The sequence below is a fragment of the Plectropomus leopardus genome, chromosome 13 (assembly GCF_026936395.1).
Source record: "Plectropomus leopardus strain MGB_pleo_1.0 chromosome 13, ASM2693639v1, whole genome shotgun sequence".
In the NCBI taxonomy this organism is placed as follows: Eukaryota; Metazoa; Chordata; class Actinopteri; order Perciformes; family Serranidae; genus Plectropomus; species Plectropomus leopardus.
In genome coordinates, this window is record NC_142188.1 from 17,854,351 (window position 1) to 17,879,534 (window position 25,184).

Sequence of the window (25,184 nt, forward strand, 5' to 3'; positions counted from 1 at the left end):
TACAGTAAATTTGACCTCTTAGACAGGCTTTCAATGTGTTATGTGTAATTGAGAATTTTAAGACGCAGTTTAAAACGTATTACAACATACTGAAAGAAACTGTCATTCTTAAGAAAACAGCAAACTGAATAACCATGTTGACTCAGGGAGATTATTTAATGTCAGTGGGATAAGCACCATTTATTACTGGCTTGATAGTACTAACAGAAGTAAAGGCAGTCTAATGTTGGCTTGATTGATCGAGTATGTCTGTGTTTGTGAAACAGTAGATCATTTGTGTTGTTCCAGTTTAGGAGAGTAAATGTCCAATAACAATAAGTGCTGCTATTTCACCCTTAATTCACCATTTACCACAATATTTCATTAAATACTGCTTCATTTCTCCAGATGTGATAGTAGCAGCTCACATACACACACACAGTGTGTGTGCATGTGCATACACACACATATTCACAGTGTCTTGGTAATGTCATTATTTTCCTCTGCCAAGGATCACAGATTTGTAGATTCAGGGCTCTACAGTGTCGGCATAGGAGCTCTTTCATGTTCGACCTTAGTGATCTGCAGATTTCCTGACACCAGGGGGGTGAATCTACTCAGCATCCTTTTCTTTTTGGAAGAAGGCATATGATCCCCTGCTCTTGTCAGGCAATAAATGAGAGCACAGCTATGCTGGCCAGTAATGCCATACTTCCTCCATGGGCCAGTAGCTGTTGTTAGTGTACGCAACCGAAACAGAAACTGGCTTACTGCGGATTACTCAGTTGCTGTTGCTGTTACTGGCTGCCGGCTGTTTACAGTCCTGTAACTGTCTTTCAGTTCAACTGACTATTCCAGCAGGAGAGACCGCAGACTGAACTATGGTCGTACGTGCGCTACATAAAATGAGTTTAATAGAAAGAGGAGCGCCTGTATTTACGACAGTATTGAAAAACATACCTTTGGGATTAATAAATACCCTAATGAGAGTTTTTTGACCCATCCATCCTATGTGCTCTATCTCACTCTTTTTACCACGGCAGTTGCTCGGAGCATCAAAAAATGCCATCACCAGTGTCATAATCCTGCTAAACTCAGCGCATCGTTATGTGACACCGGTGGCCAGTGACCAATCATCTGTATTTGACAAGATGGAAGTGAGACCAGGTTGGACAAAGACAAACAGCAAATTGGCTAATCATTACAGTTCCATCTAGTATCAGTGATGTTTTTATAGCCATTAAATTGATATTAAAGAATGGTTTAACTTCTGATCCACTTTCTGCTGAAGTACTTCCTTTGACCTCAGCATTTAACATACCTTTAAGGTGCAAAGACAGAAAAGAGCCTGCTGTGCGTTCATCTGTCGCTGCATAAGTAGAATGAATAGTAAAATTTTCCAGGAACCAAACTGACACATAAACACATAGACTTTTATTTGATCTTACATGCTGCTCTTAGCTCCCCGACAGAGAGACAGTATTTTTTAGCAGCTCTGGGCATTTAATGATGCCTTTATGATGTGTCTGCATGGCTGCTGGCTGTGTCTTGGAGAGAGGCTGGTTGCCGTCTGCTCAGATCTCAGGTGAGGAAAGGCCTGGAATCACTCATCTTGACAGCCACATCTGGCGTTACTTTCTCTGTCCTGTTGCCCTCAACTCTGCTCCTGCAAACAGACACCACTCTAATTTAACCACAGAGGGAAGGAGTTATGATAATAACAATTATGATAATAACATTATTAGTGGTTATTAAAATGAGATGGAGAACAGACAGTGCACTCAGAAGACATACACCCCTGAAGAGTGCCTTGTGTAATAAAACCATTGTTACTGCTAGCAATATTTTTTGTTTTCAGGCTTCGTCCTGCTGTTGCTGGAAAGCGAATGAATGCCAGGTGCAACCATCAATCTTTCTGTTCTCTCTTTTTGCTCTGTGGATTAGACATAATGTCTGCTCCGTTGGAAATAAAGGCACAGTAAATGCTGAAAAAAACACATTTGTGCTGAAATGTGTCTCAATTAGCATTGTTCAGCATTCCAATGTATTCTGACTTAAAGCCAGACGTTTGTATGTCTCACATTAATTCACTACATGTTATAATATTAGAGAACCTTTCGCATAGTTGTAACAGCTCAGTATGTATCCAGGTGAACAACCTCACATGCACCCTGCTGCTTTTGTCTTCATTCCACATTTGCCGTAGCAATCACTTGGCAAGGTCAGCTGGTGCTAAACCCACAGTTGAGGGCAAACTCTTGCTAGAGCCAGACAGGATCACTTTCTTCATCTGTTTCCTGTTGAAGCGAGAAAGCAAGGGTCGAATGTCAGGGAAATATTTACATTAATAGAATGACTCCAAACAGATTAAATTTCAAATTGAGCCTGAGATATCCAGGAGCAGCCTCCAGTCACGTGTTTTAATATAAACAAACACTTTTGGCACTTTCACCATTATGCCAGCATCTGTAGTATGGCCTTCATCCTTTGCTGCCCAGTGAGAGTGTTGATGGAGACAGCAGACAAAACATGAGCGAGTTGTCAGCTGCAGAGGCACAAAACGATCCCGTGCTCGCAGCTTTGAGGGGCGCATCACCACAGGGGTCCATGATGGGAAAATCAGTCTTTCTGGACTCTCACTGAATGTTGTTTAAGATGAGACTCTGTTGTCATGTGCATAAAATGGACACACATGTACAAAGTCCATACACATTACTGCTGAGAAATGGAATCTTTGTGTGCTGACTGTATACGTTATGATTTACTGAGGTTGACGAATTTAGAAGAAACCACCCTGTTTTAAGAGTCACATGAGAAGGGGCTTGTTTGTTTGAAAGGACAAAACCAAAGTTTTTATAATGGCTTTTTTTCATTTGGTGATCTACAACTCTTCCACTCTTTCTCAGCATTGAGAACCTGAGTGCTTTATAATGTTATATATTACTTTTTCAGCCAGACCTGTTTCGTAAAATTTGTGTATGACCAGGAGCTCTTTTAATTTCTGTTTAAGGGGACCTATTATCATTTTCACTCATTTTCATGTTCATGCTTGTATTTTTTGTTTTTTACTGCAACATGTTTACATGCTTTAATGTAAAAAAAAAAAAAAACAACACTTAATTTCCCTCATACTGTCTGTGCTGGAGCACCTGTTTTCACCCCCTGTCTGAAAGCTCTGATTTTGTGCTTGTCTCTTTAAGCCCCCTCGAAAATCCCAGTCTGCTCTGATTGATAATGTTTCTGTGTCTTCTGTATCTGCACTCAGAGTTTTTGCATTATCGTTGCAGTTGGGAAATGACTGTAACAGAGCAGATAAAATCTTCTAAAGAAAAATCTTGTCAACCAGACATATTTCAGCAGTGATATGATTTGAAATTGGGAGAAAGTAACAACATGGGCAACCAAAAGTTTGAACGGGACTCAGCAGGACAATCAGTGTGACAGTGGCATTCATGTCATACAGTAAACAAGATAGCAGTGCTAACGACAGATTGCAAATGCACACTACATATCAAACAAAACAAGAGACTGCATCCTATTTAAGCTTTAATTTCACCACTTCTTCACCTTATGGTGCGGCCTCGCTCTCTCTGTGCTGCTGCCTGCAGGTCCGCAGCTGCAAAGAGTAGCATGAAGTCAAGAGCGCTCACTCACTCACTAACCTCTCACTCCACAACAAAATCTGGGGACCAAAGCATCCTCAGAAGTACACTGCACAGACAAAAAAAGCCCACTGCACGACTTGAAGCAGTCTCAGTCGACTGAGGGTTTCTGAATGACAATTTGAGTCTCTGAGTTTAAGGGATATTCCTATAAATGTCAGACTTTGCAACATTAGATATGACAGAAAATAAGCAAAAGCACAAGTGGTCCCTTTAAAAAATTGTGCACAGCACCACAATCACAATAAAAAATTACTTTAAATTTGTATACAAAATGGAAAACGCAGTTTACTGCTTCTTTTTATATTATCTTCAGTGACACAACAATAAAGCAGACACAGCTGCTAATATTGGATTGTATCGTACAGAGAGTAACATAAGTTGTGTTCCGGATATAGTTGTTGAATAATAAAAGAAACCCATATTACATGGGACATGCAAAGCAGTAAATTTATGAGTTCGACATGGTCTCCATAATGTGGTCATGTGATTCCAATTGCGTAAAAAGAATCAAAGTTACAACTGCTTTGTGGGTTTCTCCCAGCCAGGTCTTTAGACAAACTGTACAACTTTGCTGACTGTGCTGGTCTGCACCTGATCCTGGGGCTCAACTCGCTGCACAGAAACCCAGACAACTCCTGGAACACCTCCTCTACCCTGAGCCTCCTCAAGTACGGCGCTGGCAAGAAGTACAATATCTCCTGGGAGCTGGGCAACGGTCAGTACGACTACACATCACATATTAAATTACATGAGGCTGCAGCCTGTAGAAAAATTTCTGTCTTTACCAGTTTTTTTAACTGGTGAGTTGATGGTCTATGTTCCTGCAGCGTATTGGAAACCCTTACACTCAGAAATGTAACATAATTTACATAATTTCAATGAAGTACCTTTACTTTCAATGAACATTATTTGTCCACTTAAACTTTGCCACAAGAATGCAGTTACAGTAAGCATTTTCTGGTTCTAACGACTTTGATAGAGAGCGACATTAGTGAGCTGTAAGTGAGAGTATAGCGGTTTAAGGGTTAAACCGAGGGTTCAGTCGGGAATGAAAGGAACTGTTAGTCCTCATGTCATCCTAACCATCTGTTTTCCTTGGGAGCTGTAGTGCACCCAAAACCCTGTGTTCCCCCTGCTGCACTTCACTTTATATTTTCATTTTATTAAATCTGCAACAAAGCTCACAACAGAAACTTTAATTTAAGCCCAAGCCTAAAAGTACCATGCAAAATGCATTGATTACACCACGTGAAATATTTAGTGGGGACTTGAACCATAGCAAAAATGATCATTGCAAGTAAATTACCCAGACGCTGCAGACAAAAAGCTTAATTGTGGAGGCTGATCCTTTAAGATTTGCTAATAATGTTCTCATTAAAGTTTTTAAGAGTAAAGCACAGAAACAGCTACATAAAACAGACATATTGAAATATTTATTTTACAGCTTAAACACAATCTATTACAGACATTTTCACAATGCTCTTTAGTGGAGTGCTTAAAGAGCGGTGGGCCTGCAAAACTTTTCCTCTGTTTGGGGAAACGAGCTCCCTCGCTCTCCTTGTTTTACTGATTTTGCAAGGCCACCCTGTGTGCTTGGACCGTTCGCCTGACACTGAGTACATCTGTCTGTATTACTGCGAATTGCCCAATTATCCCTTATTCTACCGGCTGTTTGATACTCGCTAGGAGAGCAAGATCAGACTACAACAACATCAAAATCCCCCCTTTCCCACTGTTGCTTGTATAAACTCCATCTCTCTGACTCAGTGTTGTGCATCTCCTCCTCCCAGAGCCCAATGCCTACCGCAGCATGGTGGGTCGTGCAGTCAACAGCACCCAGTTGGCTCAGGACTACACTAAACTGCGGACCCTGCTGCAGTCTGTGCGCTACTACCACCGAGCTCACCTCTACGGCCCAAATGCAGGACGACCCCGCAAGAACGCCATCCTGCTGCTTGATGGGTGAGTCAGCAATAAAACTTTGAAAGGGCAGGATTCCTGTCCTTGTTAGGCTATCCTGCTGGAAGAAAAGGGAGGAAAGTAGTGGAAAGTATGCTCCATTGGTTAAGGACTTTTACTGAGCTTAACTGTGTTTAACGTGCACGCATATACACACACACTGCAGTGGTGTTCAGTGTTTATGGATTTCCACTCTGCAGGTTTCAGCGTCTCAGCTCCAGTTATACCAAGTCAACCTAAATAAAGTGTCATCTGATTGATAACGTGACGGCACAACGTCCCACCTGCTGGTTTTACCCAGGAGCTCCACCAGCTTTACTTTGACTCTTATCTAATGGCCCTCTCTCAGCCGCAGCCTGTCCCCTCGTCAGACTGAATTACACTTTACAGTCATAACTATACGGCACAAGACCGATATTGGCAGCTTTATACTCTGCTTGTTACCTACAAGCCAGTAGTACTTTATCTCTTTTAAAGGCAAACATAGGATTTCAGATTAGCGTCATCTTCCGGGCAACTGATATCATTCAAATCAATGTTAAAGAACAACTCGAAGAGACATTAAACTTACTTACATATACTGATTCTGTCACAATTCCTTTGACAAATCTATATTATTTCCACATGGGAAAGTTGTTGCAAGGAGGCTCATGTTCATGCTTGAGAGCCAAGTCTCCTGCCAACAAACATCACATTCACAGGCTATGTTTTTTGGAAAATAAAACACAGAGAACAAAGAATACAATAACACTGGCAACATAAAGTAGTTATATGAATTAAGTAGGTTTTTATTTTGTTATTTCGAAGTTATGAAATTGACTAACAAAAGTTTAAAGGTACACTATGCAGGAATTGTTGGTTACTATTCAGTAAAGCCACCTCAGACTGTTTTTTTTTTTGTTTTAGACACTGTGCCCACGGTTTTAACTTGGATTTGTGCTAATTACAGACTGGCACCTGGTCACTACCTTTTTATGAAATCCCAATCACACCTGCACACTGTGCTGAGGAATATCCAAACACACAAAAATAAGAAGAAAATAAGAAAATACAAACAGGGGGCAGAGCCTCTGCAGAAAAATACATCACCACACAATTCTAGTGGGTCATAAGTGATAAATGAGAGGGATCCATTTTTCAGGAAAATCCAGCATAGTCTACCTTTAACATGTGAGAAAATGTTGGCATGTGGGATAAAATGCTGCAGTGTTAAAAATGGACAATCTCATATTGATAGAAAATTAGTTGGAGTGGCATAAAATGTAATTTGACTATTGGCTGCATCTCTATGTGAAACAAGCCGTAATACTTCTCTCATCTACAAAAACCACAACCTTCAGATAATCTTTCTATCAGACACTGCATGTACGCAGGTTACTTTTAGATGTCACTGCCTGGTTTAATTTGTTAAAAGCCCTTTCAGACAAAAAATGCTTTCTCAGTTCTGTTGACCAAATAAATGATGTCATCTCTCAAATGTATTCATCACTTCCAAATAAGTTAAGCCCTTCTGAGCTTCTCTGCCTGTTGAAATTGAAACAAAGTGTCTGAAATGGATACAACAGTGGCCCTGTACAACAAACACAGACTGAAAATCAAACATAGATGGACATACACAACTCTATCAGTGTGTGATGATCCAAATAAAGTGTAACCATATGGAGAGTTGTCTTTTTCCAGAACACGAAAATATACAGCCCAGTTACTGAGCAAAATCTGAGCTTTTTATGTTTCAACAAACCAGGAATATGTTACATTTGCTCATTTCATACATATCCTATGAACTTTTCTAAAGTCACATGGTATATGAGCAGACTTTGTCATCAGGAGAGGGAGGGGAACGTTAAAGTGTAACCTCGGCAAGATGTCTGCCGAGCTGCCGACTGCTGCAGATCACTTTTAGAGACCATCAAACAAGGGAGACATTGCTGTTTTTCCAGCTGCTTTTTAGGCACCAAGCGTTGGTGTTTGTTAGCCTCCCACTGTTATTTCTCCAGATCGTGCCACCAAGCCAAAACATGATCTTTTCCTAACCGTGTTGGTAGGTCTATGTGCCGAAACCTAACCACCCTTTAACCACAGAACATTGAACTGTGGCTGAAAGGAAGCTGTAATCAATGCTATTCTTGTCAGTCACCAGAAACGTATCTTTTTTGTTTTCTTTTACAGGTAACAAGCGTTAGAAGTGACAGAGGTGGAATATACAGCTCTGGCTTTAGTTTGCACTCCTAGATAATCAGGGAACAGCATTCCTTTGAACAAAAAGAGTCCATACAGTTTTGTTTTGTGCGTGTTTGAAAGTGGATGTGCAGATATGCATACAGAGGAACAGTTTAATGTCTCAGTATGTCTCAGTCTGAATCTGTCTCCAGCTCCTCTCTGAAACCACACACATTTTGACAGGTAGTTGGAAGACAGAAGAGAAAGAATAATTTGATATGGGTCTCCCTCCGCTGTGCACTTGAGCTACTTACATTACTGAAACCATTAGGGTCTGCTGTTTATCTCACTGAGTGCTCACAGTTCATATTTACTTAGAAATAAAAGGTGTGTGTTTGTGCGCACCAGTGTGTGTGTATGTGTACTGGACGGTTCAGACTGATTGATGAGCAGTGGACTCAGAGGAAAGGGAGGATGTAGAAGATGAGTGGTGAGAAGAGGAGGAGGGCTGAGAGGATGAAGAGGAGAGAGCTGGAGTATCTGCAGGTCATGGGTGACACATTTAACGACGGGGTGCTTCTTGTGTGTTTGACACTGTTACGAGGGGGTGGCTTTTGTGTTTGACAGCCCAACTACTCTGCTGCTCTCAGGAAATAAGATGAATTAGACACTGAGCTGCTCGACAGTCCAAATATCAGAGCTCAACAGACTAAACAAGCCAGAGCGGTGAAAGTTTAGAGATACACATTTTGGCATGTCTGACAAGCTGTTACCCCCAAATATGGAGAGATTTGGGTCAGGTAGACCAGGAAACGCACACACACAGAGTTGCAAAAGCTCAGGAAAAGGAAGGCAGACAGCGGGAGGGACTGTGTATGTGTTGAGTTGGTGTTTGTGGACACGAGTTTGTATTTAACTGAAAGCAAACTGTACAAGCTGCAGGAACAGCAAAACACTTTAAAGTGTTGTTTACTGTTTTATAAAACTAGCAGGGCTTTAAACTGATTATTTCCTCTAAATTTCTAACCAATCGCCAGAATAAAGTTGGGCATTCTATGTTATATAGTGGATATGTTGAAACTTTACATTTAGATAATGCTGTGGTCAATGTCTAATAAGGTTTTGGGCACAAAAATATTTGGCAATGGTCAACGAAAGGTCATATTTTGTCTTAAAATGCCTGGTTTGAATGGCATGATCCTGGCTGGAAAAACAGTGATGTCTTGCTAAAACCACCTCTCCAGTCACCAAACGGAGCAATGTCTTTGTAAAAAATTTGCTTTTTTTTGTGACACAATCCCTGGTGGAAACTAGGGCTGGACCCAAATATTTGGCTATTTGGGTATTGGTTTATTTGGGTAGGTAACCGGTTTTCAATTTAGGCATATGGATATTCTTTCTTTTGCAGAGGACAAATGTAATTTAAGTGTTTTTTTTATTCTGCTGCTGTGCCTGTCACACACACAGTGACAGGAATGATCATTTTACCCAACGGTTATTAACGGGTTTATTAACTGAGTCGAGCAATTTCTGCGTTGGTATGAGCAGCACTGAACGCAAACACGTGAGCCCCCCCGTAGCTCACCCCGAGAGGCCCTCTCCTGCAGTACAGAGCAGGTGATTTTCAATATCCTATATAATTAGGACCCTTATCATTTCAGACGCATAATGAAATTTAAGAGACAAATTGATAACTCTCAGAGTTTTTTTAACTTTACAAACTAAAATGTCACAACAGCTGACAAGCAGGTAAGGCTCAACAGGCTCTTTCAGTTAACACTGAAGCTCCGTGGCGCACTGTGTCTCTCTCCACCTGAAACGCTGAAACTGTCGGGATCCCACACAGTGACAGGCCACTAAAAAACACCAAAAGTTTGGTGGCTTTAAAGACACTGGAAAACAGCTAAGGGTTGAAATAAAGCACCCATATTTGGTGGCTAAAATCTGTTAGAAGGATGACTCACTGAAAAAACAAAACAGTTTTGTTGTTTGATGGTCACGAACAATGGTCTATGGATTGGCAAGGATCTCGCCTAGGTGCCATGCCATCCACCATTCCCTCCACCTCCCAATAACAAAGTCAGCTCATATAGTACCTCACTTTTTAAACATTCATTTGATATGTATGAATCGTACAAATTTAACAGATCCGTTGCTTTTCAGAAATTTAAAATGCCAACATATTCTTCTGGTAACTGGGCCTTGAATTTTTGTAGTTTGCAGTTTTACCATCTTAACTTAAACACTTGGTGTGAAGTGAATTAATTAATAGAATTAACACACAACACAAAGTATTCATTCAGATAAACAAATCAACCTCCTAAAAGACTGAGTAGTTATTTTGCTTGTGGAAAACTGTTATTTACTCCTCATAAACTAAACTGACTCTGCACCTCCTGGTTCAGCATGAACCTACAATATTAAGCATAGTGGTCCACACATGGCTTGTTTTAAATGCAATGGACAGTTCAAATGGACATGTGCATGTGTGTGAGAGACCTGTTTTGTGACTCCTGCTGTTTTGTATTTTGTTAAGGTAGTTAAAAAACATTTACATATTTGGAACTGGACGTAAATTATGTTGTTAACAAAACCTCAGTTTGAAAAAAAAAAAGTCATTTTTGGTGAATTCATCTTTGTTCCACTTTCTAAATTATTGGGGTAAAACAGGGATATGTTGGCAACCTGTATTGTCCGCCTGCCTGCCTCAGAGTTTCTTGCATATTTTCATATTTCTTCTTGACAGATAATGTGGAGAGGGGGGTTGTGGAGTTATAGAATGTTAATATAGACTCTTAGATGTGAAAATAAGACCCAATTTGTTGAAAAGTGTCTTCATGTTGATGTAAAAGTGCCAGTCAGGTTAAGACAAGTATGTTTTTCTGACTTTCAGGTTCATGAAGAATGCTGGCTCTGTTGTTGATGCAGTTACGTGGCAACAGTAGGTATTTTACCCTTTTTTTCTATTTTTATTATTTTCTCCATAGAAACCCCCCCAATCAATCTGCACTCCTCTAAAACTGTAGAATACTCACTTAAATAAACATAAATCTGACATCACGGGCTGTGTTGTGCTTATGTATCTTTATCAGCATATTGCATGTGTTCAGTAGCCAGTAATAGCCATTATTAACACTGTTACTGAGAGAGACTGACGCATATTGTTGAGAACGGTGTTTATCCTGTTAATGGAACAACAGGAAAAGAGGCTGAAAGAGTGCATGTGTTAAATAAGTAACACCTGTCATTTGTGTATTGCACATACTGTAGGAATGCATACAGACAAATCAATGGTTTGATCCTTTTCCCCGTGTTTAATCTGCATCTATTTACACACATGTCAAACTTGTACAAAGAGACACACCCACTTCATAAGCTCAGACAAGCCCCATGTGACTGAGTGAGTGGTCATCAAGGTGAAGGTCAGGTCTCATTAGATTAAAATTAGAAGAAACGGAAGGATGTAGGGGTGGCAGTGAGGCTCACAAAAACACCAACACTGCTGAAATCAAACCATATGCTCTGGCTCATTCCCTCTGTCAATTAGCTAGTTTTACACCAGAGATCCAGATTCCAGTCTAACTAGCCTGCGTGACAGCAGCTCTGACCTCTACAAAAGAAGCCAAACATATAAAAGTGGAGACTACTCATAAACACGTCTACGACATAGGTTTTACTTCCCTGCAGCTGGCTCTAGTTGTTTTGAGTCAAACATGGTGCGTTGGAAATGCAGCGTTCATTATAAACTGGTTTAAAGAATCAGATAGATTTGTTAGAGAGTATTTTTACGGTCAGAGGTGTTCTTTTGGAGCTTGTGGCAATGAAACATCATGTAGTTGAATATTTGTGTACCTCCGGATCACGAAACATGGATATATGGTTCGCATTATGTTATGACGTTTTTCCAAAACATTGTAATTTGTCATTTACAGCATCGTGGCTCAGTTACAGCCTGTCAATTTTTGGATTTTCCAACAAAACTTGTTCACTGTGTGTAGTCATTCTCTTTCTGTATCTCTTTCTCCTCTCTTGTTTTTTAATCTGTCTGCAGTATTTCACCTCACTGGAAGAGTGTGCCCATTTTGTTTCAAAAATGCATGCTTGGTTGTCTGGATGCACTGTTTTTTTTCTGTTTTTTGTTTGTTTGTGAGTCGATTTACCTAAATAATGAAAAATGTTTTTTCACTTGTGGTTTGTATCAATGTAGGCTGTTTTGGTTTTATTTTCTCATGTTGTGAGATAAAGGTTCTGTTTAAAAAAAAAAAAAGAAGAAACATCTGTCTCCAGAAACACTGACCTTGTTACTCTGGATAATTCACAGAACACACAGTCACACAGAGTAACCAGGACATTGTTTTGGGAAAGAAATGTTGCTCTTAAATTTTTTGAATGTCATTCTTTAGGAACTATTTGATATTTATTGACCCTCCCCAGAGTTGCAAATATTTTTACTAAAGCCTCCCCAAGGGACACGGGGAAAATGCATGTCCGTATTATTTGTATTCACACTAAATGTAGGCCTAGGTAGTATCCCAGCCAATGCAATGAGGAAGTAGTATGGAGGGATGAGTTATCGTCAAAACAAACGTCTAATTTCTTAAGCAAAATGCAAATCCTCCTCACAATCACATCATTATACAACAGTGTTATGCACTGAAGCAAAATATGTGCGCATGAAAGCCAACGGTCTTTGATCCCACCACACAAAACCAACTACTAAGGCTATGTCTCTCTCTCTTTCTCTCTCTCTCTCTCTCTCTCACACACACACACACACACACACACACACACACACAAATCACAGCGTGCACAAAGCCAGCATCAGCAACATGTGCATATAATGACTGTTTCCCCAAAGAAAAAATGTAACATTCACAACAGAACCAGCAGCAGCAGCAGCAGCCAGAATGATATTAGTAACCTTGCACGGCAGCCGTTTTCAGTTAATAAAAACTTACCCTTTTATGATTGACAGTTAAACATTGAAAATGAAATCCTGGAGTTGAAAGAAAGATTGTCTTAGTTTTTTTGTTATTATCAAGCATGCAGGAGAGAAAAAAATATATATATATTTTTTGATCTGGTGCTAATGGATCAAATCTTGGCAAAATATTGATTGAAAGATGAGAAATAAAGTGATTTTGATGAAATACTGCAATTTTTTAGATTTGGCTATGTTTCCTGATGGAAGCGTTAGATGCTCATGAGTGTTCAAGGACCGTCAGAAATTTGAAGGACCGACAATAATTTGTGTTTTTACAGTTTCTGGCTATGACAAATGGTATAGTTTTGCCTCTTTTTTTTTTAAGAAAACATTTCTCTCAAAACCACTGGTGGGTGTAGGGTTCAGAGGTAATGTCCTTCCCTGAAGAAAAAATGAAAAAACATAAGTCCTTCCCCACTGCTTAAAAATTATTTCACTTGCCTCCCCTCATTTTGCAACCCTCCACCCCAACCTCTTTCTCATAAATAATTAACAGTCCCTTAGTGCAGGAATGGCAACAATAGTTTGTCAGTCAGTCGGTCTACCTCTTTGGTCCAGGCTGACACATTTCTTGCCATGAATTTTTTTTACAGACATTTATAGTTCCCAGTGGATGAGTCTTTGATGACCCCCTGACTTTTTCTCCTGCAGCACCACAAGGTCGACATTTGTGGCTTTAAATGAGGGTTGAATTGCTACGTTCAGGATAAATTTGAGATTCCTTATATTTTCTTTGCCATCAACAGGTCAAAATTTCATTTTATCTATTACTTTGGGTTATGATCAAATACTTTTATTTAATGTATTTATTTATTTAAAAGGGACCATGTACAGTTTAAAACGCAATCGTTACCATTTGATGCACCATACCAGATTATAGTTAAGAGTTAATTTGCATCTGCAGTCCCAAAGACACGGTGCAATAACATTATGAAACATTGTACAAAAAAAACCCAAACAAAAACACAAGACAAATAATACACACAATAGCACATGATATAAAGTGATACAAAGAAAAGGACAAGAGACAGACAATGCATCATAAAACTACATTTAAAAAAAAAACCATCACACACAAAACAAAACAACAAAAATCTCCACACAACTGTGCATCACAACTGAATGCTTTTCTGATAAAAAAAAAAACAAACAAGTAATAAAGTCTGGAGTTCAAGGTCAATGATTACAGAGTGAAGCAGCTTTTAATAATAATAATAATAATAATGATAATAATAGTGCTTTTCACAATACTCAAGGACGCTTTATAGTAAAAAAAAACCCAAAGTCAGTTAAAATCACTTAAACATACAGAAAATATCAACAAAATCAATAAAGCATAACAGAAAGACATGAAATGTGAATAAATCAAACATTAAAAGCAGATTTAAAAAGGTGGGTCTAGAGGTGGGATTTGAACGTTTGGAGGTTAGTGCTCTTGGAGGGGTTCTGTCCCCGCAGGTCTTTTCAGTGCAGTTTGTGCTGATACCTGCAAATTTAATGACATTCCCAACAGCCTTAGCTTTGCTTTGTGTTTAGTGCTAACTGGAAAATGTAGCATGCTAACATGCTAAACTAAGATGGTAAACATGATAAATATTAAGTGCAAAACTACAGCATGTTGTCAATGTGACATGCTTGCACGTTGGTGTTTTTGCACCAATGTGTCCAACTACAGTACAACCTATCAGAGTCACTTGCTTAGTCTTGTTTCTGGGCTGTGAGCACCACAAATAAAATTTTCTTTACCTCTTTTGTATCAGGGTGTTAGCGAAAATCTCCTATATCAACATCTCAAATCTGGGCATATAAAACCATAGCTATCTGAGTGATTGGATATCATTATAAATAAGTGAGAACACATTTTTTGTGTGTAATTTGGGTTTATTTAATCAAACATCCAACACTAACACTGTCTAACCTTAACCTCAGTAAACCCGCTCTGCCTTACCCTACAGGCTACTTCACAGTGAGAGAACCGAGCCAGTCAGAAATGTGTGCCCGGACGGCTGTCGGTTTTAGCTGTGAAAATATGAGCAAGGAAAGTGAACGAGACGGATTTACGATTAGCTGTTTAGATGCCCCTGAGCAACACCATTAATGTGCGCCCTAACTGTACCATTAGATATGTATTAGTGGTGTGAACATCTGAGTGTGAAACGAGCAAGCAAAAGACCCCTGCTAAACATGTTATATAATGAAGTGATGAAAGGTACGCTTTCAGAGCCCTTGCCCTTAAAAATGAGCTCCTTTTGTTCAAAACACTGTGGCATGTTTTAAACCAGCCAGGATGAAACAATATACCCACACCCCTCCAGTTCATTGTCAGAATGATGGTGGTGCTGCATGCCAGAGAGCAGGGTGTGTTGGTAATTTACAGTGGAGCAGTGAAAAATAAAGATGTTGAAGATTTGTGATCTTCTGCTCTTTGGTCTGAAAGTCATACAGGCCTTGTAAATTCACTGCAGGCATTCCTGAGGAAGGCTACATATTCTCCAGCTGTTATGTAATGATGAACCTGATGGTCCACATCAAAGAAACACGTCATCTTCTTACTTTGTGACCACTCAGCTTGCCCCAAATCTGTCTGCTGCGCTTCTTGACGCTATCCTCAATACTTCATGCTATTGCAAGTAAACTATTGTAGAACACACTCATGCTTTACTTGAATATTTCCATTTTTATCTTATATAGCTTTACAGAAGGTACTTTAAAAAAATAGAATAAGGGTTTAAAAGATGAGGAGAGGAATCCATGTTAAGGACGTTAACATTACTCACATGGAAAGAACAATTTGTGATATTAACACACGCAGCATAAGACATATCTAACACAAGGCGCTTGGTTTGAAGGAGACATGAAACTGGGTATGGGAATTTATGAGATTTTATCGGCATCAATGCAATTCTCGATTTTGCTTATTGCGTCTTGTTCTGAGTCCCACATCCCCTATTGATTCCTGATCAGTTTTCTGTCTTAAAAAAGAAGGCTTACACAGATTGTCAGCCATAACGCAGCTGTTTTATCATCTTTGAATCTGAACACTGTGTGTGTAGATGAAATGAGAGAATTTGTACAGCATTTGTTTTCAGTTAAGTTTTGTAGTGAAAGAAAAAAAACTCTGTTAGACCTGCCTGTGTGGTAATAATGCTATTATAACAGGATATTTACCTTTGGTAATGGCTGCTCGGTTGGGAAGCTGCTGCACTCGCGTTTCAAGTGTCTAATACATGGCGTAGAGTTTAAAACCATGCTGTGTAGAGAGATGTTTCAGCATATTTCCACTCTTACTTGAAATTATCACTTAACAGACATGACAGCAGCACTGGTGTCATCTTTCTTTGTGAAATGAAGCCATGCTTTGGACTGTTTCTTCCTCTCTGTCGTGGCTCTTTCTTGTTGCAAGTTTCTAGCGGTGCAGACTAGGGGTGCAGAGCTATTTGTTTAAGTACTGTAGTACACCTGTGACGCACATGCATGCATGGGCAGGGTTGTGGCTCATTTCAGGGTTGTTAAACAACTCTTACACAGCCTGCATTAGTAAACTATAACTGACCACATGGTCAAATGTTAGACAGACTTCATTAGTAGTAATAGTTTCAACATGTTGAAAATAGTACGTAGCAGTCATCTAAACATTGAGCTAATAGGTGATAGCAAGGATAAAGGTTGTCATTAGAATGGCATTAAGCAATATAGGTGAATGAACACAACTTATTGTCAGTCAGTCATTTCCTGTAACCGCTTGTCCTCGTAAGGGTCGCGGGGGGGCTGGAGCCAATCCCAGCTGTCATTGGGCGGAAGGCGGGGTACACCCTGGACAGTTCGCCAGACCATCGCAGGGCTACAAGTTATTGTGTTTTGGATAATTTTATTTTCCTTTCTTGTACAGAGCAGATGAAGCCGCATTTGCAACATCCATTCTGATGATGTGCAGGACCGGGTCAAGCTCATTTAATAGGCTATTAGACTTTGAAAATATAGAAATATAGTTTTCCTGCAGACATCAGCACAACCTGGCTGCATTTAATAGGGTGACTTTGTGATGGTTAATCAGGAAAATGTCAGGAGAGTGATGCATATTTTATATATGATTAGCTAGTTGCAGACTTTGACAAAATAACATAATTCACTCTGCTGCTTAAAGGCTGCCTGCAGCTTTTAAGGTGGAATATCTTCTCACATGTTACTTGATGCATAAGTTGACATTGTGAATCAATCAGAACACATTAAATGTCAATATGACAATTTTGACAATCACATTTGTTTCTATTTCCTCTCCTGCCTGACATACACTTTACTGATGAATGGATCCTCAGTTGCTTAAAAAAATACACAAATAGACATTCCAGTTCACTCTGATAGCATCACACCAATGGTGTAGATGCACACGTTTGTCGTACAGAAAAACATTCAGGCATCGATAAAAGAAACTGTTTTGATGGATGGGATAATTTGGAACTGGTTCTAAACTAGAGCTGCGCCTTGAGTTACATCCTGCTAAGAGACTGCAACAGCTAAACCATTCCTCAGTACTGTTATTACTTTACTACATTTAACTCTAAATATTATCAAGTAAAATTTAAAATGCAGCTGTTTAACTTTCAGTTGAGTCCTCCTCCATTTTTGGTATTGATACTCTTGAATCTATGCTGCCACCCATCCCTGTCTGACAGATCGCATGTACGTATTTCTACTGCAGTTTGTACTATATGACTGTGTTGTGCTACATAGTTTTGTTAGCGAGCTCTTTGATGCGGTGCACGCACAGTGAGAGCTGCGTATAATAAGCTCACCCAGTGGCTCTTTGTCTGAAAACATTCGGACACAGTGCTGTTCACTTTTGCATATAATTGAATTCTGGTCACTCTGGCAGCTGAAGTATCATACCAAAATATTGGATGAACAAAGGAAAAATTCTTGGTTCTGTTTTAGGAGCTCAGCCTTGTGCAATTTTATGAATACCAAACTATTATCCCTTCAATCCTCGTCAAAATACGCTTTCTTTATGTTGCCTGTTTTCTGCATTTGTTTTGAGGCAGTGGGTGTTTTGGAAATGTTTGGATGTGTGCTGCTGTTTTTTTAACTTTTGACATTTTTTTGCCCCTACCTTCATTATTTAGGAAGCTTGTCTTTTGTTAGACTGCCAATGTAAATAATAATGTGTTCTTAATGACTTTTCTGGCTAACTAAATAAATAAATTCAATACTTGTTTCTACATGGGGTTTCTGCTCTAATGAACCACCAGAAAAAGCAGAAAAAGCAAATCTCACCTTGTTAGCTGGTGCTTTAATAGACTGTAGCTAAAATGATTTGTTGGGCTGGATTAAGATGTAATAACTTGTTATGTTTTTAATTCAGTTTCCATATATGAACTGGAATTTCTTTCCCTGGGATCTGGTCAGAGGAATTATTGTGAGCTCTCTGGAAGTATGACAGGATAACTAAATAATTTGTGTAAAGCTATGACTTAATCCATGTGTTGTTGACAGTTTGAGGCCAGAAGCTTGGGACTTTTCCAACAATGTGACGAAATTTTCATTGAGGTTAAGCTCAGATTGCAACAGTGCTTCATCCCACATGAATAAAAATCAGCTCTGTTCTCAGCAGTTATGATGATACATTAGACTTTTCCAAACAGGTTCAATAGTGGTTTGACCTCTGTTTTGGAATTGTTTATTGCTGCAGTTGTTATGATTACATGATCTTCTTGTCTCCTGGCCTTATTATTCACGATACAATCAGTTTTTCCACTGGCATCGTCCCGTTTGATTTGTTATACTTTTAATGAAGAAATGTGCTGTTGTCTAAAATTCTCGTAGTATTTTGTTTGCCTCAATTGTAAATTGCCTGTCATAGTTTTCTTGGAGTGTTCTCCTTTTTTTTTCTTTTTTTTTGTGGGGCGTGGGGGGCAAAGTGGAACAAAACATTTGCAGCTTTAAGCAGGACTGAACTGAGTTGATCTGGTATTTGATTAATAACATTTGTTGCTTTTGAAGAAATCTGTTGTGCTATGAGTCACAGATTGTATGACTCTCTAATTAGCAGGTGTTGCATCTGTTTCTGTGTTTTTTATTTTGTCATGGTGCTTTAAAATAATACGCATGACCGCAAGTGAGCTATTGCTTTTTTCTCATTTCAAAAGTCTTTGGTGAGATCTGAGCAAAGTAAAGCCTCTAAATAAGTCATTTTCCTCTTTATCATGTAACTTTTTCTGTTGCTTATGTGCAGCGATTGATTTGGAAATGCATCAGGCTATAGTCTGGGAAGTGTTGTTTTCTTTGTGTAACATCATTTTACAAACAGAATTTTCTACCACTTTGATAATCTGTCAAACCAGATGATCTTACAGGGCTGGACATTCATCGGTGGATGTCCATCAGGCTCTTAACATTTAGTATTTATGCCAATGAAGTTAGCTAGAAACCTTATAAATATTTAATTAAGCCGGTAAATTATGGACTTATAAACTGTATATAATGGCAGAGCCAGACTACTGAGAGAGGATTTTTAAAAAGACTTTGTTTACATACCTTGAATGAGAGTATGAAAAAATGTTTGTGTTGCATTTGGAGAGATGGTGTTTCCTTGTAAGATTCTGTTTTAGTGACTAATGGTACTCTCAAAATGTTGAAGTTTTGAAGTCCAGCATGGGAAGTTTTGGGGATTTGGGACGCTGGCACTATAAGTAAACCAAAATATATATTAACTGTTAACCATTTTAATAGTGTTGTGGGTTCTTAGTTATGTTGTTGCAATCAATTTTCCTAATGTTAATGCTTTTTTCATACCTATCATAAATAACCTAACGTAAGTAACTAACCAAAGAAAGTATATAATGTAGGGCCTGCTGACTGATTAATTAATTGTCATATGTTTCAAGAGAGAAAAAACAAGATTACCTGAGATTAAATGCAAATTTATGTGAAAAAAACAAAAAAAAATTAGAAAAAACAAATATATTAGAAAAAAAACTCAAAGTCATCAACTTAGGGAAAAACCTCAGAAATTTAAAGTTTAAAGCCACAAATGTATGTGGAAAAAAGGATAGTCTTTGAGATTATAAAGACAAAAAATTTTAGAAAAAAAAACTTTCAAGATTAAAGTTGTAAATTTATGAGAAAAAAACTTGTATGCTCTCTGAAATTAACCTGGTTTCTCACACACCATATGCTGATCGATGAACCCAGGGTCAAAGGGTTTTTTGGGTCTTTGATCATCAAACCCCCTCACCTGGGTGATCCAGCCAGGGAATGATCAGTCCGCAACTTGAGACTGCCCTTGAGATGGAGACTGGCCTGCAAAGCCCCTACAGCCAACCTCGATGGGCTCATAGCAGCTCTCCCACCCGTTCCTTCTGCACTCCTCTGTGAGCTCAAGATATTTGGCCTTCTTATACTTTTGGGCCTCCTCCATAAAGTCTTCCAGGCAGACAGTTCGCTCCAATAAAACCACATACTCAGAGGAGTCTGATGTTAGGACCAAATCAAAAATTACAGAAAAAAACATAAGTTTAAGAGGTAGAAAAAATCAGATGTTCTCAGAAATTATAAAATCATAAACATGTGAGGGGAAAAAATCCTCAGAAAGTCTCTACAATTAAAATAGCAATTCAAAAAAATAAAAAATAAAAAAAGGAAAATAGTGGTTTCTTGGTCAAACAACTCCATAAATTCACTTTGCAAGGTTGAAATTAAAAGTTGTGTCGACATCCTGGATGTTAACCGGCCATCAGTTGGACATCCTGGGAGGCCAGGCAGAGTTGAAATATGATGTTAACACAAACAGGCCTAATCATCTAATCTGTTAAAGTTTATGTACACACAATTTCTGGTAGTTGGGGCTGTGGCTCAGGAAGTAAAGCTGGTCGTCCACTATTGGCAGGTTGGTGGTTTGATGCCAGACTCCTCCAGTCAACATGTCAAAGTATCCTTGGCAGGATACTGGACCCCAGAGTGCTCCTGATGGCGTGTGAGTGCATGTGACTGGCTGAGAAGCAGGTGGTATACCTGGATTGGTAGCCTCGGCCACCACTATGAATGTGACTCAAAGTGTGAGAGCCCTTTGAGCAGTCGAACAACTAGAAAAGCGCTATACAAGTACAGGTCCAAGTGCAGGTCCATTTACATCCTAAAAACTGAAAAATAAGAACTTAATTAAGTCTAAAACTAACAAGCTAATGTTGGCTCATGCAGGACATTAACCTTAGTCCCCTCAGTGAAAGTATTGTGGTTGACTCATTCATCCACCACTACTTCCCTCCTACATGGATTTTGTCACTCTTTACATTACTTGACTTTTTTGGCTGAATGCCCTGAGGGGAAATTTTTCCCATGTGCGATCAAAGACAGGTTGGATAAAGACTTTTAGCTCTTGCTGACACCACAGGCGTCTCTCTTTTTTTTTTTTTTTACACAAATTTATTTCAGTCTTTGAGAATATCCAATTTCTGTCTCATAAATGTATGACTTAATCTCAAAAATGCAATGTTTTTGAATTCTCTCTCTCTATTTATATATATAATGTATATATATAATTATTTTTTTATTTTTATTTTTTAAAACTTACAATTGCACATATACAGTAATTTAGTATTTTTGTATTCTTCTGCAGTGCAAATAAGTTGTAGATGTGTTTTCTGGTGACCTTAAGCATGAACTTTGTGGTTGATGCGCTCTTATTTCCCTCTTTTGGCTTCTTAGAGGGGATCTTGGAGAGGCTTTCTGTCTGCCCACAGGACGATGTTCCTCTGGATTTTGGCTCTAACTACCAATAAATTCTTTTCTCATTGTGCTCTCCTAACATCATCTCTCATTACCATCGCGCTTTGTGTCTTCATCTCTCTCACACACATGGCTGTCTGCATTGTTGAGTCTCAAATCTCTGTGCTTCCAATTTCTCTTTTCTGCAATCCCACATAGAACTGGATTGTTAGTATGTAAAAGTATGACTGAGTATGTCAGTCCCTGTTCATCATAGCTGTTGTAGTGAAATGAATATTGTGCACTACATCTATTAAACCAATGAAAGTCATACTTAGTGGTTTGGCAGGGTTAGGGGTGGCATTCACTTAACTTAAAGAAAAGTCTTAAATAGTCCTATATTAATAAAAAGAAAAAGAAAAAATACATAGATATTAGATAATATTGTGGTCCTGTGATAGTCTGGCGACCTGTCCAGGGTGTACCCCGCCTTCCGCCCGATGACAGCTGGGATTGGCTCCAGCCCCCCCGCGACCCTTACGAGGACAAGCAGTTACAGAAAATGACTGACTGACTGACTAGATACCATTGTTTCAATTTCACATTCTGACTTAAGATTTAAATTAATTAAAAATTTAAGTTATACAAGACCAAATTCTGAACATGTTATGTGCATGGATGGATGGATGGATGGATGGATGGATGAAAGGATGGAAAGGAGTATTTCTCTCACAGCACTTTCCTTGCTTTTCCATTACAGTTATTACATGGACGGCAGAGTGAACAAAGTGGAGGACTTCCTGAAAACCCGTCTGTTGGACACACTGACAGAGCAGATTAATAAAGTCACCAAGGTACTACCCTCAACGTCCCAAACTATGAATGATTCACTATGAATAATCTCTTTATTATGTGTGTAAATTATATTGTACATATCCACATCACTGTCTCTGATAGGCTGTCCGATGCTCACCATGAATCAGCTCTAGATCTGTACTGAAGAAACAAAATTTAGTTCATTTCTGCTGTGTATATCCGAGGTTATATCTCCGGTTGTTTTGGTGGCCTAGAGGGAGGAAATGAGGAAATAATCACATTAAGTTGTATTTGCATTTGATTTGAGTTTTCCAAGTCATGGGTCAGCTCTCAGTTAGTTTTTGTGATGATAAAGCCACATGTTCAAAACCATAAGAGTGAGCCCTCCGGATAAAATGGTTGTGTCCACCATGGCATTCTTTTATTATTTAAAAGTTATGAGACTTATGCTGTGATGTCATTATTGGTACACAGTTTTGTTTTTTTCTGTGCAAGGAAACCTTTCAGGCTGCGTTCATCATTGTTTCCATGGATGCAGTTAATAAGCAGGGCTACAAACATAGAAAATGGAATTATTTAACTTTTTCAACTAATTATCAGTTCTTATTTATATAACAGACCAAAAACTTTGGGGGAACAATAATGTAATATAATATCACACTGTCACTGAAAACCTGGAAAAGTGATGGAATTCCACAATCACATTTTTAGGCCTGGAAAGTCATGGATTTTTTTTTAAGTTTTGGAAAGGTCATGGAATCAATGAAATTGTTGCAGTCTTCCATTTATAATCATCCATGTGATGTAATGTAACAGCACTTTTTCTGTAGGATATAATGGATATTATTTTTTGTGGAAGTGGAAATATGTGTGAAAAGTCTTCTTTTTGAAAATGTCTGAAATAAAGATGAGATTCTCTGGCTAGTTGCAGTTTTTATCAATATTTTTGACCATCAGTTTTCATACCACTGTATACCTTGAAAATGGTATATTGCTGCAACTCTATTTTAAAATTTTGCCCATAAGAATGTGTGGGAACCCTCATTCTGGCAAACATCGTCAGAATGCACATACATGTTAACACCTGAATTTTAAAACCATTATTAACAAATAAACATTGTGCTATTATTAGTCGGATGTCAAATGTGGTCTGAAAAATCTACAGAGAAGGTCAGGAAATTTGAGTCTGGATAAAAATGGAATTTTGAAATGGGAACTGTGTAGGAACCCTAACTAACGTTTTTATCTTTTATTGCAGGTTGTGAACACACATACTCCCGGAAAGAAGGTGTGGCTGGGGGGACTGGGGCCAGCGTGGGCAGGAGGCATCAGTAATCTCTCTGACACATACGCTGCTGGCTTTCTGTAAGTACTGCTATCATACTGTTGCTGCATTGTGGTGTGTTCTGCCGATAATGAATCCTTTTAATAATAATGGTTATGAAAAAAGTATTTAATCCCAATGCATTCTATTTATATATATATATATAGATATATAGATAGATAGATAGATAGATATAAATATAGATATAGACATATATATATTTTTTTTTTTTTTGCAATATGTGTCACAAGCAAAGGCATTCCTGATATTTCTTTTCGATGTTTATGTGTTCAAATGTGTTCCAGCTGGGTGAACGCTCTGGGTATGGCTGCTGTGCAGGGGATTGATGTTGTCTTGCGTCACTCATTCTTTGACTACGGATACACACACCTTGTGGACCAGAACTTTAACCCTTTACCTGTGAGTCTTTCAATGTCTTTTCAGCAAAAATAAGAATGGATATTGCTTCTCATTTCACCCTTCTTCACCGTAATAACAGAGATCTGACTCGAGCAGTCCCGTTACACTCTGGACCTTTCCTGTACCAGACCCATTGCCTCGATGGCACCTCTCGCTCTTTCCCGTGGGAGCTATTAGGCAAGATGAAAGGCGTTTAGTGGTGATGAGTGCTTAGACGCGGGGGCGAAATGCCATGTAACATTAGCTCTTTGTTAGTAGCTCAGGACAGTGTCACTGCTCCCCTCAGCCCCCATCACATCTGTGTGCTTCTCTGTGCGGGACAGTCGGCCGGTGAGAGATCTGCAACCTGAGATGCTGATACACAGGCATGTTAGTAAAATAGCCTGCAACACTGTGTGAAATGGAACTGCCCAATCCCGAGTTCCTCAGTGGTTTGGTTTGAATCATGCAGGTACAGAAATACAAGCTCAGTCCACAATGCTGTAGTAATTATCAGAGATGCACAGTTCTCTTATTTAGTTGTGTTTGATTGGTAGAGATGAAAAAGTATGAAAATTTAATATCACAGTTATAGCGACCAAAATGATCATGACCGAAGAAGCCTTCTGCACAGCTGTACCTCTCTCCTGGGTGCCAGCCAGTAAAGGATAACAATGAAGTGAAGAAATTTAAGTTCTAGCGCACACCAGGATGTTCAGGTTGAATTATTTATTAATAGTTCGCTATAAAAACAAAAGAAGGAGGAAGCTATGCGTTTCGCATATCCCTTCATCAGATTTGTTCTATCAGTATGATCACGTTTAAGATACACTCTCTTTATGGAGATTGTTGGAGATGGAGATTCACAGTATGTACTGTGAAATGGAAAAAGGTTTCAGACCCAAATGTCAGTCTATGAAGGGAAAAGAATTTTAACAACACAGGTGTCAGACTTTTAAAGGTTGGGATAACAGTGATAAATGTTTTTATTTGTCCCTATGGGGAAACTGATTATCCATAAAATCGCAATGGCATTTTAACACATCAGAAAGCCACTGATGCATAAACTCAACACATACCAATATATTAAAGACCAACAATACCCATATCTGTAGACATGATAGACATACTCATAAATACACCCATACACATATACAAGGTGGAGAGGGACAGACCAAACCAGCTGAACATCTTTTGT

The 25,184-nt window shown here is 38.9% G+C and overlaps 1 protein-coding gene across 2 annotated transcripts in view; it reads left to right on the plus strand.

The window, feature by feature from the left end:
• The window catches only part of hpse2 (heparanase 2), a 132,423-nt gene that overhangs the window by 95,297 nt on the left and 11,942 nt on the right, over window positions 1-25,184 (plus strand). For both annotated transcript variants that reach the window (XM_088086092.1, XM_042502298.2), the window contains 6 exons: window positions 4,186-4,359; window positions 5,435-5,606; window positions 10,657-10,704; window positions 22,208-22,301; window positions 23,522-23,628; window positions 23,893-24,007. In XM_088086092.1, the coding sequence (XP_087942218.1) occupies window positions 4,186-4,359; window positions 5,435-5,606; window positions 10,657-10,704; window positions 22,208-22,301; window positions 23,522-23,628; window positions 23,893-24,007 (710 nt within the window). The remainder of the gene's footprint in view (window positions 1-4,185; window positions 4,360-5,434; window positions 5,607-10,656; window positions 10,705-22,207; window positions 22,302-23,521; window positions 23,629-23,892; window positions 24,008-25,184) is intronic.